Consider the following 15043-nt stretch of genomic DNA (forward strand, 5'->3'; position numbering starts at 1 on the left):
TGATACGGGAAAAGAAAGAATCCAAATGAACCTTAAACATTATTTAAAACGTCAAGCACTTGACGGGAAACCTGCAATGATTAACTTTGGCTGACAAAAGATAGGTTTAATGAATGATTTCAGCTTACTGGAAAGTTAAAAGCCTTTTTCTTTTATCTGGACACTTGATATGAATTAGTAAAATCTTTTTTTAAAATTTGTGGATGTAAAGTGAAGAGAAAAGTTAGTATTTGGGATAGGTCATTAAGTTTCCGTAGTCGTTTATAATTACTTCTAATTATAATTGAAACTTAGTATCACAATTAACGAAGGGAATAGAAAGTTGGCTTTTAACAACTGAAGTGTGTTTAATCATTAAGATACTTAGTACATAATGCAAACTTAGTTTAATTGCTTAGTATATAATATAAGCTGATTTGAAATATATTTTGCTTTAGTAAATAGTAACAGGGTAAATGAAGGAACAGAGTAACTGAATTGGCAATTTTAAATAATATTCAGAAGCCCATGGCGTGTCATGAAGTGACTGTTGGCGGTCCGAGAGAGGACCCATTAGATTTACATTGGCGATTTGTAAACAATGTTCAGAAGCATACTGGCCTGTCATAAAGGGTATACTGAATTCATTAAATTTACATTGAAGATTTGAAAATAATGTTCAGAAGCATACTGATGTATCATAAAGGATGAGTTGGTGGGCGTGAGAGGACCCATTAAATTTAAAATTACGGTTTTCAAATAATGTTCAGAACATGAAGAGTTTGTTGGTGGGCTGTGACAGGACCCATTGAATTTATATTAGCGATTTTCAAATAATTTTCTGAAGCAAAATGGTGTGCCATGAAGGACTTGTTGGTACGCCATGAGAAGACACACTGAATTTAGATTGGCGATTTTAAGGTAATTCCTAAAGCACACTGGTGTGTCAGAAAGAGTTTGTTAATAAGTACTGAGAAGATATATTAAATTTAGTTTGAAGATTTTTAAATAGTGTTATGAAACTGGCTTTTCAAGAATGATTTTAGTTTCAACTTGTGAGCACTCATTGATGAATGTTTCACGGATGAGTCGAATTAATTAAAATTCAAGGAATTAAAGAAAGAATCGAAAAATAATTGGAATAATAATAAAAAAATGTAAAGATTTTAAGAACAATTCTATCACCCAATTTAATTTAAAGTTAAGCTTAGCACGTATAAGGTATCGAAGAGAACTCTCTATACACTAAGAAAAGCATGAGTTAGTTTAAATATTGAAACTGAATTTCTTTTATAATGAAGTGTCCTATTTTTAAAGTCAAATTTTGATTTACAGACTATAACTCTGTCTACCAAAAATTAAAGCATGAATACCCCAGGACAAGGCATATACGTATAAGTGGCTAACGCCGCTGCAGTATTTGCCGTTATACGCTGACAAGTGTAATGAAATTTGAGTCCTTCTGCCTTCAACAGAGATCACATACCGCATTATAAAGTCGTACATGTCACAAATGTACGTCACTATACGCACAGTAATGTGATGGAAGAAGCAGGGCTGCGAACGAAATTAGCGCCACGAGTAGGTAATGACAGCAGTGAACACTAAGCATTACGTAAGTCATACAAAGAATGGTTTCATGTCCTAGCTGAAGAAGCGTTTCAGGAAGTGAAGAAAATGCGTGCTAGATTTAAAATATGGAATAGTTGTGTCTTTGACCCTAATTCGATGTACACGTTGTAAGGTCCCTCACTTGAAATTCTAAGTTAATGTTGGAAGTGAAGAACCTAGGAATTGATAAGCGAATAATCGCTAGGGTTCGAAGACAGGAAACAACAAGAGAGAAGGGTAAATAACCCTTTATTATTTCTATAAGATTTAACAAAACTCCGCCTGGGAGTGAACACTTTGGACCTGAACTTAACAGACTAAGAATTAAACTAAAACTGAGATTAACTAACTAAGTAATAGCCAAAGCTATCAAGGTTCAATGAGAGTTGGCCCCTTAACTTATTTTACTACGAAGCTTAGCAAGGGCCTGAGTACGGCCGAGCGTATAACAGCTTTGAGAGAGAGCGGCCAAAAAGGCAGACGCGCGTAGTTCAGAAACTCTGATTCTCTCTCTGTTTCAGTAAGTAACTTCGTGGTTTAAATACCGCCCCTTCTCATTAAATATTCAACAAATATTCAGCAAATTCCAAAACTACGTTCTGGCCCGGAAGTAGAAAGTTGAAGTTAAGAATTTGACAGGAAAGGAACTTTAACTTAAAATTTAACTGTTAATAAAATTAACATAATCCTTACAACGTAATGGTGAATTCGTGCCATTATGAACTTCTGTCATAGAAGCGACAGTATACCGCACTTTGTTCAATCATAGAAGTGACAGTATACCGCACTTTATCTTGTACTTTCGAGCAACTGTTGCCAAGGATATTTCTTGCTTCAACAGGGTAATGAATCCCCATACGAAGTGCTTGCTAGCCAATGTACCTCGGAACCACGTTGTTCCTTGGAAACTTCTATATAACTTGTGTCTCTAATATTTATCCACAACACGAGGATTACAAGCCATTTGGCTAATCGTGAATCATACTTACTATTTTGTCATACTGCATGTTAGCGGTCTAGTGATTCTATGTTCTGTATCCCATTACTGAAGCAATAGTCACTGCCATATGAATTTACGCCCCCTATCAAGAATGCGCGTTATCCACAATTATCTTTAACCGTACATATGAGCACATTACATTTGCCATCCGTTCGCTGCAAATATTACCACTGTTTTTACTGGCCTATCGCAGTTCTGTTCACGAGACCATCGGCTTCTCCCCATCCCAGATGTTCGTCGGTCGTGATTTTCGTCTGCCTTGTGATCTTTTATTTGGTCGCCCTCCGGATGCGTCTTCATCGCCTGGCCACGGTTTGAAGCGATACACAATTTTGCAAGGTGTGGTTGTGAAATCCGATTCAACAAAAAGGACTCTCTTCTAAACTACAGTCACTTTGACATGGTCCTTACACAGTCCTAAACAAGCTGAACGACGTCGTAGTTCGGATCCGTAAATCATCAAATTCTACTCATTCTACAGTTCATTACAACAGGCTAGTTCCTTACTATAGTTATAGTACGTAGTCCCCATAGTGCATTTAATGTAAATAGTACACTAAGACCATGGACCTATTTGTTTCTAAATTTCTAAATTTTTGCACTCATTTATTGATTTAGTATTTGATTTGTTTTATGCTGCTTCCTGAAATTATTGTTTAAGTATTACATTGATTCTTCTTAATTGTAAGGATGGCTTCCTGTCCAGAGATTATACTGCCCGGGATGTGCAGTCATTGGAAAGCGGGGCAATGTTACGAATTTTATACATAGAATAGGTGATTTTAATGCAGTTTTACGTGAAATGCTCGTATTTTTCTGTATAACGTAACATAAGAAAAATCTAAGAAACAAGATATGCCGGAAAAGTAAAAATACAGTGCATTAAACATTGAACTAATGGGTATCTCGGTAATTTGGCCATAAATCGCAAAAAGTCACCAAATTTGGAGACATTTTGGTCTGATCCCTGTATCACCGTGATACGTAATGTAATTGATCACTATATTTGCTACAACCGTAATTCGACCCTCATATTGCTTTCCAGTAATTTCGAGAACAGAAAGTACTAGAAATATCAAGGCCGCTGGTTGAAAACTATATGAGGGCGGAGAGATCATCTGCTCTCAGTTATTGTTGTTGCAAATTGTTAGTTTAGTGTGAACTGAAGTATCTCCGGATAACTGCGCTTTAAACTACGTTGTGTGTAACGTTCTTAGTAGTTTGAAATGTGACTAATAATTGTACTCTGTGAGATTGTGAACACCTGCATGAGAATTTCTTGGAAAATTTCAGAACTTTGAAGTGTTTCTTTTGATAAAAATAAATTTTATTAACCTATTATTGGACTTGTGCATTCAATCTATTACAAACCCGTACGCACGCAACAATAAAATAGTTTAATTTACACTCTCTATGCACAAAATTAGTACATAATTGTTTTTCAGTAAATAAACTTTTTGGACATTTGATAGAATATATATTTTAAAAAATTATTAAGAATTATATATTAAAAAAAATTAAATATTAGAATTTTTACTCCAAAGGGACTGTCCCTGAAGGACTATTGTTTTCGTTTCGGCATTTTACGTCGAATCGCTTTAAACGACGTATCACTTTTCAAATTGTTGCCACCAAATGTTAGAGCCCTGCATTATATTTAAAGAAATTAAATACTGAAGAATCTACATAAATGTATGTATGTTTCTCGCATTGTGATAAACAAAGGTATCTGGGCGGCTTTAAAAACGTAAAATTTTAATCCCAAGTTATTAGATTTACGACCAGAGAAGTTTAAGCAAATTATCAGAATTAAAATTTCAACATTGAACAATTTAAATTTAAAAATGTCGTTTGTATAAGTCGTTTGTATTTAAAAAAGTCGTTTGCGAAGTATAAAAATGAAAATAATAAAATCATAGAAATAATAAGTTTGAAATGTTGAGAAAAATTCCCTTGCATATTCTTCTTTGGAATATTAGGCAGGAAAGGAAAACAAATATAAAAACTAAGTAAATTAGTAGGAATTCTGAATTGAAACATTTTTATTGCGTTGTTTTAGATACATTTCCCTTCGTAAATACAATATTTGTTAATCACCAAATCGTCAATGATTTTACTTTTTTCAGTATTTAAGAATTCGTAAAATTTTGTAAAATTTATGTTTAAAATGCAATTATGAATCTTAAAATCGTAAGCATGTAGTCGAGAAACTCTCAGTGAGTTGCCAATATGGACTAGAAAAAAAGCATCCTAAATTAAATTCGAAATTTTCTGCCTTTTTCCAATTAAATTTATTTTCCATTCTCATTTTTGTTTATTTTATTTTTTATTAATTTTTAGCTGTAGGGTTAAGATATGAAAAACAATTCTTAAGTGTAGCATTTCTCAAATTATACTCCTCAAAAACTGTTCTTAAAGTCCTCCTAAATTTGCAAAAATGCCGTATTATTTACAAATGAGAATAACAAAATTTTACACCATTTCTTGTTAATGATATGTGCATAAATCCACTGGCATAATTTTCAAATGGATTCTCGAAACTAAATTAATTAAGTCTCTGTCTACAATGTAATTTTTAGATGTTTCTCCTGTGAGACATTAAAGAAGTTTGAATAGAAACTTGGTCTGTTGGTTAGTTGTACAAAGCAGAGAAATTTTCACCTTTTAAAACGTTAGAATATTTTTAGTAGGAAATTAAAGCGTTATTATAAAATGATTATGAAAGACGTATCTTTGCATTTCAAAACTTATTTCCCATATAATAAATATAACGAATCTTCTTTCGCTGTTGATCGTTTCCATCGCAATTTTGAAAATAAGAAACTGCCATTGAATGAAAGAAAACAGTTAATTAAACTTTTGAATGACACCGAACTTAAAATGAAATTTCATGTAGGAGGTAAGGTTGTTTTCTAGACTTCGTAATGTTTCTGACTACTATGCTTAACTTAGTAGAAACCTTGTTGAACTATGTAACTACTTATCGCTGAGCACAAGTGTGTAAATGAAAAGTCCAGAGAAGGGTTAAACTCACACTTTATTATCTCAAACTAAGAACACAGATGACCCCTTTCTCGGGCTTAGAGAAAAGACTTCTCTTGGGCTTTAAATCAAGATAAGAAAATTAAAAACTAATCTAACACTAAACTAAACTGAGTCCAAGCTGTGCAAAATTATTTAAAGCAGTTGGTATTTAATTAAATTAACCAGCGGATATCAGCAAGCACGTACAATACAGCCGAGCGCAGTTAGCTTTAAGCAACGAAGTAGCCTTACGGTAAGCACGCGCTACTAAAGACTTCTAAGCTCTTCTGCTGAAGTAAGCGAAACCTTTCTTTAAATAATCTTTCTACCTCATTTACATGCAACGCTATTCTAAAAGCTTATTCTGGTTGGAAATAATAGGTGGAAAACGCGAATAGATAGTAAAGCATGTTTAAAAATTAAAAAAAAAAATTTCAGAAACTTACCATAGTCTCTACAACTTTATCACCAATAAAAACAGAATATAATGAACTGTACAATAGTGCTTTAAAATAATAATTCAATTTGCGGCGTCTACGTATTTTTGTAAAAAAAAGATTTTCATAGCTAACTCGGGTGTAAACAAATGACATAAATCGACTTGATATAGTATGTGCCGATATCAAATTTAATCTTACCAGCATACATCCAAATATGGAACAGCTATGCAAGAATCGATAGGCTCAATCTCGAAATGCTAAAAAGGGTACTTCAATGGCAACCGCTTCAGAAGGGTGCAAGTCAGGTATTGTTCGAATAAATACCAATGCCTGGTTATAAAGGTTCTCACATCTTCACGCTGATCAGTTTCCATTTTGAAAAAAATAGTGGTGGTGTCATAATAATAATGGCAATTTTATGCCAGAACACCATTACTCATGTACGACTTTAATTTTTTTTCAACAGTAATTAACGAAGAAAATGAAAATTCTACGTAAATAATTGTCCACCTGCATAACCGAACTGACCATTTATGCCATAGCACTAACATGTATGACCGTATTACGACATAAAGGTTCTCAAACCATTAGGAAGTTAGCTCTTTTCAAGCTAGAAATTGATTTACGTAAAAATGCCAATACCTTTATGCCGAAAAATTCCCGTAAAGGTTTCTGTCTACCGAATAATAGGCGATATGCATGAAGCTCCTTTAAAACAAGGTATTTGTATGAAATCTTCGGCTTTAATGCATAAACAAGGTTATTCTTGAGATTTTACTTATCTGGGGAGTTCTTGATGTCCCCAATATCATGCATGAAATATTGCATATATAACAAGCGAGAGAATGGCTAAAGGAGTAAAAATCTTTGCCAGGAACAACTAGAATATATTATGGATATGTACAAGATGTGCAGAAATATTATATTTCTCGTATAAGATGTGAAAGTGGAATTCAGTTTTAGAATAAAATTGAAGATATCGCTCTTTGAAAAATCTATGAATCTTGGTAAACGTTTCTGTAATTTCAATCTGAGTTATCAAACATTCATGTTTCTGGCTATGCTAATTTTTTCTGGTGTAATATTTTTCTTCTTTGTTCGAAGAATGTTATATATTTCTTTTACATTGATGGAGTAACGATTCGCTGTTTTTCTTCATCGGTATAATGTGCCATTCCTATAAGGAGTGTAATGAAGATTAAATTGTTCTCCCATTCACCTCCTTGTTCTTGAGAGGAAACTGATACCAGTTAACATGCAGCAGTATGTTTAGTCATTTAATCACTTAAGATATTTAGCTCCTTAATGACTTATACACTTCTAGTTTAAAACAAAATTGTGTCAAAACAAGACTTTCGGCTCGCCCAATGACAGATAACATACTGGTGTATTAATCAGTACAAAAAGTACTATTTATCTCACTGGAAATATACAAACGGTCCACAACACTGCAAGAGCTGTGCCATGTATTATTTGAAATTTACCACAGTTAGAATTGTCAAATTAAAGTAAATGGATTACTTACCGTTTGATGTCATTTCTTAACCTGCTGGCACAAACGAGAATAACTAATTGAAACAAGAAAAGGAGTTTGGGTGGAGCGCACACGAAGATATTTAATGGTTACTTTTTTACTAGTCTTACAACTCTTTATAATTCATTTTACATGCCTTGCTTTTGCTTACATAATAATTCAATTTAGATTTCTATTGAAAGTATTATTAAATCAATTACTTTTACAATGTAATGTATGTATCACGCTTCTTACGTCTTCTTCGTTTCTTTTTATTGTCTTGCATCTTGCTGTTTGTAAAGATTTATTTATAGAAACGGCATATCGCTTGTCTACTTGAGTTTCAACAGAATAATAACTTTTTGAGATATCACTAGGCGTATAATACTAATTTATATACACGTGAACGGAATATTTTCAGAGAAGGTACTAAAAATAATAAATTTGTGAGAAGAAATGATATAATTCAAATTCAGATTACTCTTATTACTGAATATACGACCACGTTCCTTTGCTATGGCTAAATTTTTCACAAAGACTGCAAAAGCTTCATTCGATCAGATCTCACTAGATAGTCGATAATACCCATTCAAAAACGAGCTGTGTGTAGTAGTACTTAAGAGGAGTAACTGCTTTGATGTAAATCATCGTATCAAAGTTGAGATTGTCCGAAGTTGCTTACTATTATCAGTATTCTCAATACTTATCTGAGAGGTAACGATGTCGTAGGATAGGTTTTTAATCAATCCAAACTTCAATTTTGCGACTTATTAATTCCTCTACGAAAATATATGTTGTATTTGTAAAGAAATCTTTTTGTATAAATTGAAAGCCCGCTATAACGAACTTCAAGGAACTGAAAGTTATGTTCCTTATAACTAGCGGCTAGCAGTATTCGACCCGATGTTTTTTAAAGCATTATCTCACAAAAACATGAAACCATTAAATGATAAGTCACACACATGCACACAAAAAATAATTATAATAAATAAATAAAAATAAAAATTTGAAAGGTTTCAGATTTTAAATTACCTCCAGAGGGGCGTTTTTTTAACGTTTTGTGTGTTACCTTTATTTATTAAATATCATGTTCTTCGCACTTAAACCATAAATTTCAGTTTAATAGCAATGCCGCAAAATAATTTTAAAATGAGCCTATCTTTAGAATTTCTGATACACAGTTCCGCGCGCTAGAGATAAAAAGATTACTGCCTCCCCCCCCCCGTAGATTTGCCATTGCTCGCTTTAAAATCGTTGAGTTTGTTACTCAAAAATTCGTTAAAGTTTTAACAAATATGAAATCGCTAATAAATCAAATTCCAAATTTCAAATTTGGGCTTCCACATGCCCATATTTGCAGTAGGATTACGCCGTTCAAAATTCGATGGCTTTATGTACCCTTGTTTTATCACAAGGCGAGGAATATACATACATTTATGCAGATTTTTCATTATTTAATTTCTTCAAATATAGTGCAGGAACATTTGGTGCAACAGTTCAAAAAGTGAAATGGACATTTATAGTGATTCAACGCAAAATCGCAAAACGAAAACAATAGTCCTTCATCGTCAAAGCCCCTTTAGACTAAAAATAAAGAATAGGCAAGGTTTCAGGCAACGGTCGACCAAAAGGGTTTGTTAGGCCTTTTTAAGTTCTCGCTGAGCTCGCAGTCTACCAATCTGCTGTTTCACTCACTCGTAGCAAGCCCTTTTTTGTTGGCATTTTACCTTAATTATTAAAACCATCACTTGCTTTGCACGTACGCCGTATGCAATTCAACAGTAGAACTGCAAAAATTTTAAAAGCATAGCAGTTTACGTTTTGAATTCCCGATGCAGCGTTAAGTGTTGGCAGACATTTTTCTGTTCTTTTTTTCAGGGTTTTCTTTCTCAGTTCATCATATCTCAGTTTTCTTACTTTTTTTTTTTTTTTTTTGGTTTTTTTATTGTTAACGTATCATGTGTTGATTTTACCTATTGAATATCATGTTCTTGGCTCTTAAGCCACATAAAATTCGATCCAACAGTGAAATCACAAAATATTTAAAAACAGCATATGTTTAGAATTTTCGCTAGACAGTCTCGCGCGCGAGTCGGAGATAATTTTTTTTTCTGTACAGTATTGCCATTGCTCGCTTTAAAATCGTTGAGTTTGTTAATAAAACATTCGAAGTTTTACAAAATATAAAATAAATAATAAAACAAATTCGAAATTCAAAATTCAGACTTCCAGGTGCTCATGTTCGGGTGGATTACTACGATATTAAAAATTTGATGGCTCTAGGTACTGTTGTTTTTTCACAATGCGAGAAACATGCATAAATCCAGGTAGATTCTTCATTATTTATTTTTTTTAATATAATACAGACCGATAATATTTGTTAGCAACAATTTGAAAAGTGATACGCCAGTTATAGCGATTCAACGCAAAATGCCGTTTCAAGACTAATATCGTTTCCGGGACCAACGCTCCTTTTGGAATAAAAAAAACGTTGAATAACATTGTCACATCGGTTTTCATTTTTTCCATATGGTATCAACTGTAGATTTGGATAAAAGGTATTCTCGCAGATATCGATTTGGCTGCATTCATTTTTGTATTTTCGAACAATGTTCGCCCTATCTTCCATGCCGAATGCTTTATGTTTTGCAGCAAGCCAAGAGGACGAATTTTTGAAATGCCGTTTTTTGATGTACAAAGGTATGCCTATTGTGTTCTCATATTCCTAGAATTGGGCTTATTACCTGTCTTGTAGAACCTTTGTTTAGAATATCTGTTTTTAAACAATCCATTTCAGATAACAAAGTGGACCTATGGCCTTGAGAAATTTCCCGAATTTCCAGTAGCCCCATCAGCCCCTGGATACTATCTTAAATATCTTAGAACTGAAGCGTCATTTTAATCTCAGCCAACTTCCAGAGAGATATGATTACATATTTTCAGTAGAGTTATATAATCCATTTTTCAGTTAGAATGTTTAATATTTGTTATAGTATTATAAATTTAGTAATTTGAATTACAAGAAAATTCAAAATGTATTTTGATTAACACTTTCTCTCTTAAAACATGTATTAAGAAACCAAACTGCATTTTTTTATGTAATATATTCACATAAGGACGGGACGTCTGAATGGAGGAAGGCTTCCATGGAAGACTTTCTAAGCGAAACTAGCTTGTATTCACGATACATATCCACGAAACTTAACCATACATCCAGCCATTTCGCCTAGGATCGAACCCGAATCAAATTCCCAGCATTCAAAGACCTTAACTCCTCGGCCTCTAGTACCCTCCTTTTTTTCTTATAATGCATATATGTGTTTGAAAACCTTCCATTGCTTCCATTGTAACGGAGCTCATAAACTATAGTCTGTATGTAGAACTGTTTGAAAATTCTTGTTCCCCCGTTTTCTTTGCATAAATGTGAATTTCTTCTCCACATTTTCACTTCAAATAACTGACGTTGGTTTATATCTTTGTAAGAGTTAACGCATTCATGTGTACGTTAAGTAAAATTCAATAATGCGCTAGAAGAAATTTATTTCAGTATTAATTATGGAATGGTGAAAGAATGCTTACTATATTAATGCAGAAAATACGCTTGAAAAATTTCATAGTGAAGCTCTGAGGAAACTAAATGCAAAGTTCTTAAAACTTGCTCAAGAAGACAAAAGTTAACAGTTTTTCAGAAGTTTGAATATTATGCTATGCACCATCCAAAATAAAAAAAAGATAAAAAATAATAAATTAAAAAAATATTTTAAAGAAAATTTCATATTTGAATTGAATGCAATCTCAAAGAAAAATCCTTGCTTTTTATTAATGTACCATATTACGTAAACTTCAGCTTTCGAAAACACACTAACAAATTACTATTAAAAATTTGCAAATGCACCTCCAGGAATATTAGTAGATAATTTTATGGTTACCAGTACGTAATTATAGAATTTGCTGAAACTATAAGTTTAATTACATTATCAACAAAACTTTAAACAGCATCAACTACAAACCGTATTTTGATGAACTGATGTTCTATTATTCAATAATCACGATGTTCAGAAACTTAGTTAAGAAATATTTCGCTAAGAAGGTAAAGTTGGAAAAATTTATTTCCATCTTAAATGATTTAGGTTACATGTCTCTACTGAAACCCTAAAGTAATTACAAGGAATATTAACTTCAAGATGTGTATCAATAGATTTCTTAACGTATCGGAAAACTACGTGCAGAAGTTTCATCATTTAAAGCAGTTACATGCAGCAATGAAGCAAATACTGAGCTACATAACTCACTGGAGTGAAAACGCCTTTGAAGATTAGATATCCCAAAGAAGAGTCATCAAGAAGAGTACTAATTGCAGAAAATTTTAAAAAGTGGATCAATAAATTTTTCAATAAACACTATACATACAAATAATTTTGCAGTTATACGCAGCAATCCAGTAAATAGAAACTGGTGTGCAAAGAAAGAAGTTGATCATCTAAATACATTACAATCAAGTAGACTAGTGATCTACATAAGCGAAAAGAACCTCTAACCTTCTTTGGAAAGAGTGGACAAACGACTTAGACAAAAATCAATTCCTCTCTCTTCGTCATGTTCCATCCCGAGCTGTGGCGATCGACCCTCTGTTACCTGTTTACGCGGAGGGCTCTTTCTTGCCCCCTCTGTCGTTCGCAACCTGCCGACAGAGGTCCGGTTGGTCCTTCGACCAATGAGATTTCACTGGTGTTTGTGGATCTGAGGTGCCGGTTGCCGACTGAGCCAAAAGGGTGGTCGAGACGACCCGAGAACGCACCTTGACGGGAGAGTTTTAAGAGCATTGTCACTAGTCTCTCTTCTCTTCTTGTTCCGTTGAGATTAGCGAAAGCGGAGGATATCCCGTGTGTGTGGAAAGTGCCGCCGTCCGTCGGCAGGTCGAGGCCATGCGGTGAACATGCATCACCGCCCGCTGACCTCTCATCTTTTTGCACATTTGCATTTCGCGCTTCTCATCTTCTGCATCCTCAGCTCCACAGATCATTTCAGGTGAGTCCGCTAAGCTTCCCTCAGTGACTCAATTTCTGAATTCAAATTTATCTTTCGTAGTAATGTGAACAACAACTGAGTTCAAATTTATATTTCATAGTAATGTGTATAAAATAATATGATAATTTAAAAAATTCTTAACATTATCGAAGTTCATTCGTCTAATAATTCATAATAATTCTAATAATTCATCTTGCATATGACAGAATTCTTTTAATAACTGAGTTGAAATTTCTTTGGTAATATGTATAAAATAATATGTAAAGTGTAAAAAAAGTTTCTAAAAACTTGTTAAAATTAGTTAATTCAACTGAAAATATATGAAATATCTATCTAGGGGAATTTAACAGAGCTGAAATTATTTTGTGTGGAAACGCGCAAAAAATATGTAATTTGTAATTTTCTCATAAAAATTGTTCAGTATTATCATGTATGGGAATTCGTGGAAAATAATATTTTACTTGACAAAATTGTTGAAATTTATCTCATGTGAGAGGTGGATAAAAATCATATTTTACTTATAGAAATAGTTGGATTTTATCTGGTAAGGTAATTCATATGAAATAATATTTTGCATATAAAAACTTGAATTTTATCACGAGGGGGAATACGTATGAAAAAACATTTTACTTCTAAAAATTAATATAGCATTCGAAAATTAACTCAGCTGACAATTCGTACAATAAAATTTTATCTTACTGAATTCCTTCAAGAACTGAATTTAAATTTTTCTCTTGTGGTAATGCATATAAAATATTTTACTCATAAAAATCTGTTTAAAGACAGAGAACTGACTTCAGATGGCTTATAACTTATACGGTTAATAATGCATGATACATTTAATTTCATTGTTGCTTATTGCTACAGAAGCGAATTTGAAAAATTTAAGAACCATATTTAAAAAGAATCGAAGCAATATTAAATGCTGTTGAACTAGCATTTAATATTGCATTGATTTCATTGTATCTCTGGAGAAAATGGTTCAATACTCTCTAGCACACGTATTACTATTCGATCATTCAAACTGCCTTTGCTTTCCGTTTGATGCACAGAACGAATTTGCAGCAAATTTATCGTTTGGCAAAAATCTATTTCAAATGCACATCCTTTCAAATGACTGAAACTGGAAACAATCTTATACAAAGATTAGTAGCTTGAACACCGGGAAATCATATACCGCGCTTAATTTTCAAAAATAATGAAAATGAAATTTTATTTGTCAATATTTAATTAAAATTTTAGCTCCGTTACTAGTGCATATTCATTTGATGTGAATCTCATTCGAATCTATTTACGAAACGGAACGAATTACATCCCCAAACGCTAACAATGATGACGCCAGATATAGGCATTCTAATTTCGCGAATCTTTAAATAGATTCCATAATACAAGACCCGAATTTTCGAGCTTTTGTCGTCAATCAAACGATTCGAATACTACTCTAAAATGCAGCTAAATATTTTATCTTAAAAATTTGAAAAGATTATTTTTATTGGCGCACAACAGAAGAGATCGTTAAAAGTTTAACTCGAATTTTGGAATTTCAGTAGACCTGGATGACTAATATCAGTTTATAGAAGCTTTAAGTATAACAATCTGAATTTTCTAGAGAGAATTTAGTGTTATATTCTTCAACGTTAGCCTGTGTGTCCTACTTTCTTAATTCGAGAGTTTCGAAAAATTTGAGCGATTCGAGATTAGAAAGTTTCAGAGATTCAAGACTTTTAGGATTTGGATTTGGATTCGGATCCAAGAAAAGTTGGGATAATTCCCCTTCTCTATAATCAGAGCTGTTATTTTTAAATGCGGAGCTCTGTTTAAAGGAAAAAAATATTATTTAATACAAAACGCACTTAATGTAACAAGTAAGAAGACATAACTAGCAAAGGAGTCGAAAGAATGATTATATATATTAATATCCATATAAATTAATAGTGGTTTCGAGTTCAGTTGTAACTAAAGGATATAAATCTGTATATTACATCTTGTCAAATACATTGAAAAATAGATACAAATGCTTGAATTGGGCACAAATTACAAAGGTTATCCCATATTTGTTTAGATAATTTTCCATAAGAAGTTTAACTGTCAGTTACCATAAACTTTTGTGTGTAGTGAGATTAATAGATCCTGCTTTATGATAAGAAATCTTTTCCATGAATCTCAGCGATATTTTAGCTGTTCTGTTTATTACAATACATGTAAAGGTTTCTAAACATTATATGTATGTGGCATTGAACTAAACATCATGCAGCATTTTTCTTAAAATTAAAGGTAAAATTTTGCTGGTAAATATTCTTTAACTAATTCTGACTTCATTATATGACTTTATTATATTCGTAATCAGATATAAATTAGTATCAATTCATGATAATTTTTAATCTGATGGTATTTAGGATAATTGTTTTGTTTTACTGTCTCTATGCTTCATTTTTATGCTTATTAATC

At 32.7% G+C, this 15043-nt stretch overlaps 1 protein-coding gene across 1 annotated transcript in view; it reads left to right on the forward strand.

Moving 5' to 3' along the window:
* The first annotated feature begins 12326 nt into the window (after window positions 1–12326).
* Window positions 12327–15043, forward strand: part of LOC118190940 (protein Wnt-7b-like) — a 385777-nt gene continuing 383060 nt past the window's right edge. The window contains exon 1 of the mRNA XM_085819318.1: window positions 12327–12595. Coding sequence (XP_085675444.1) covers window positions 12504–12595 — 92 coding nt within the window. The 5' untranslated portion in view covers window positions 12327–12503. The remainder of the gene's footprint in view (window positions 12596–15043) is intronic.

This window comes from Stegodyphus dumicola, chromosome 6, assembly GCF_044657685.1.
Source record: "Stegodyphus dumicola isolate Sdum_Otavi_A_Nest chromosome 6, ASM4465768v1".
NCBI lineage: Eukaryota > Metazoa > Arthropoda > Arachnida > Araneae > Eresidae > Stegodyphus > Stegodyphus dumicola.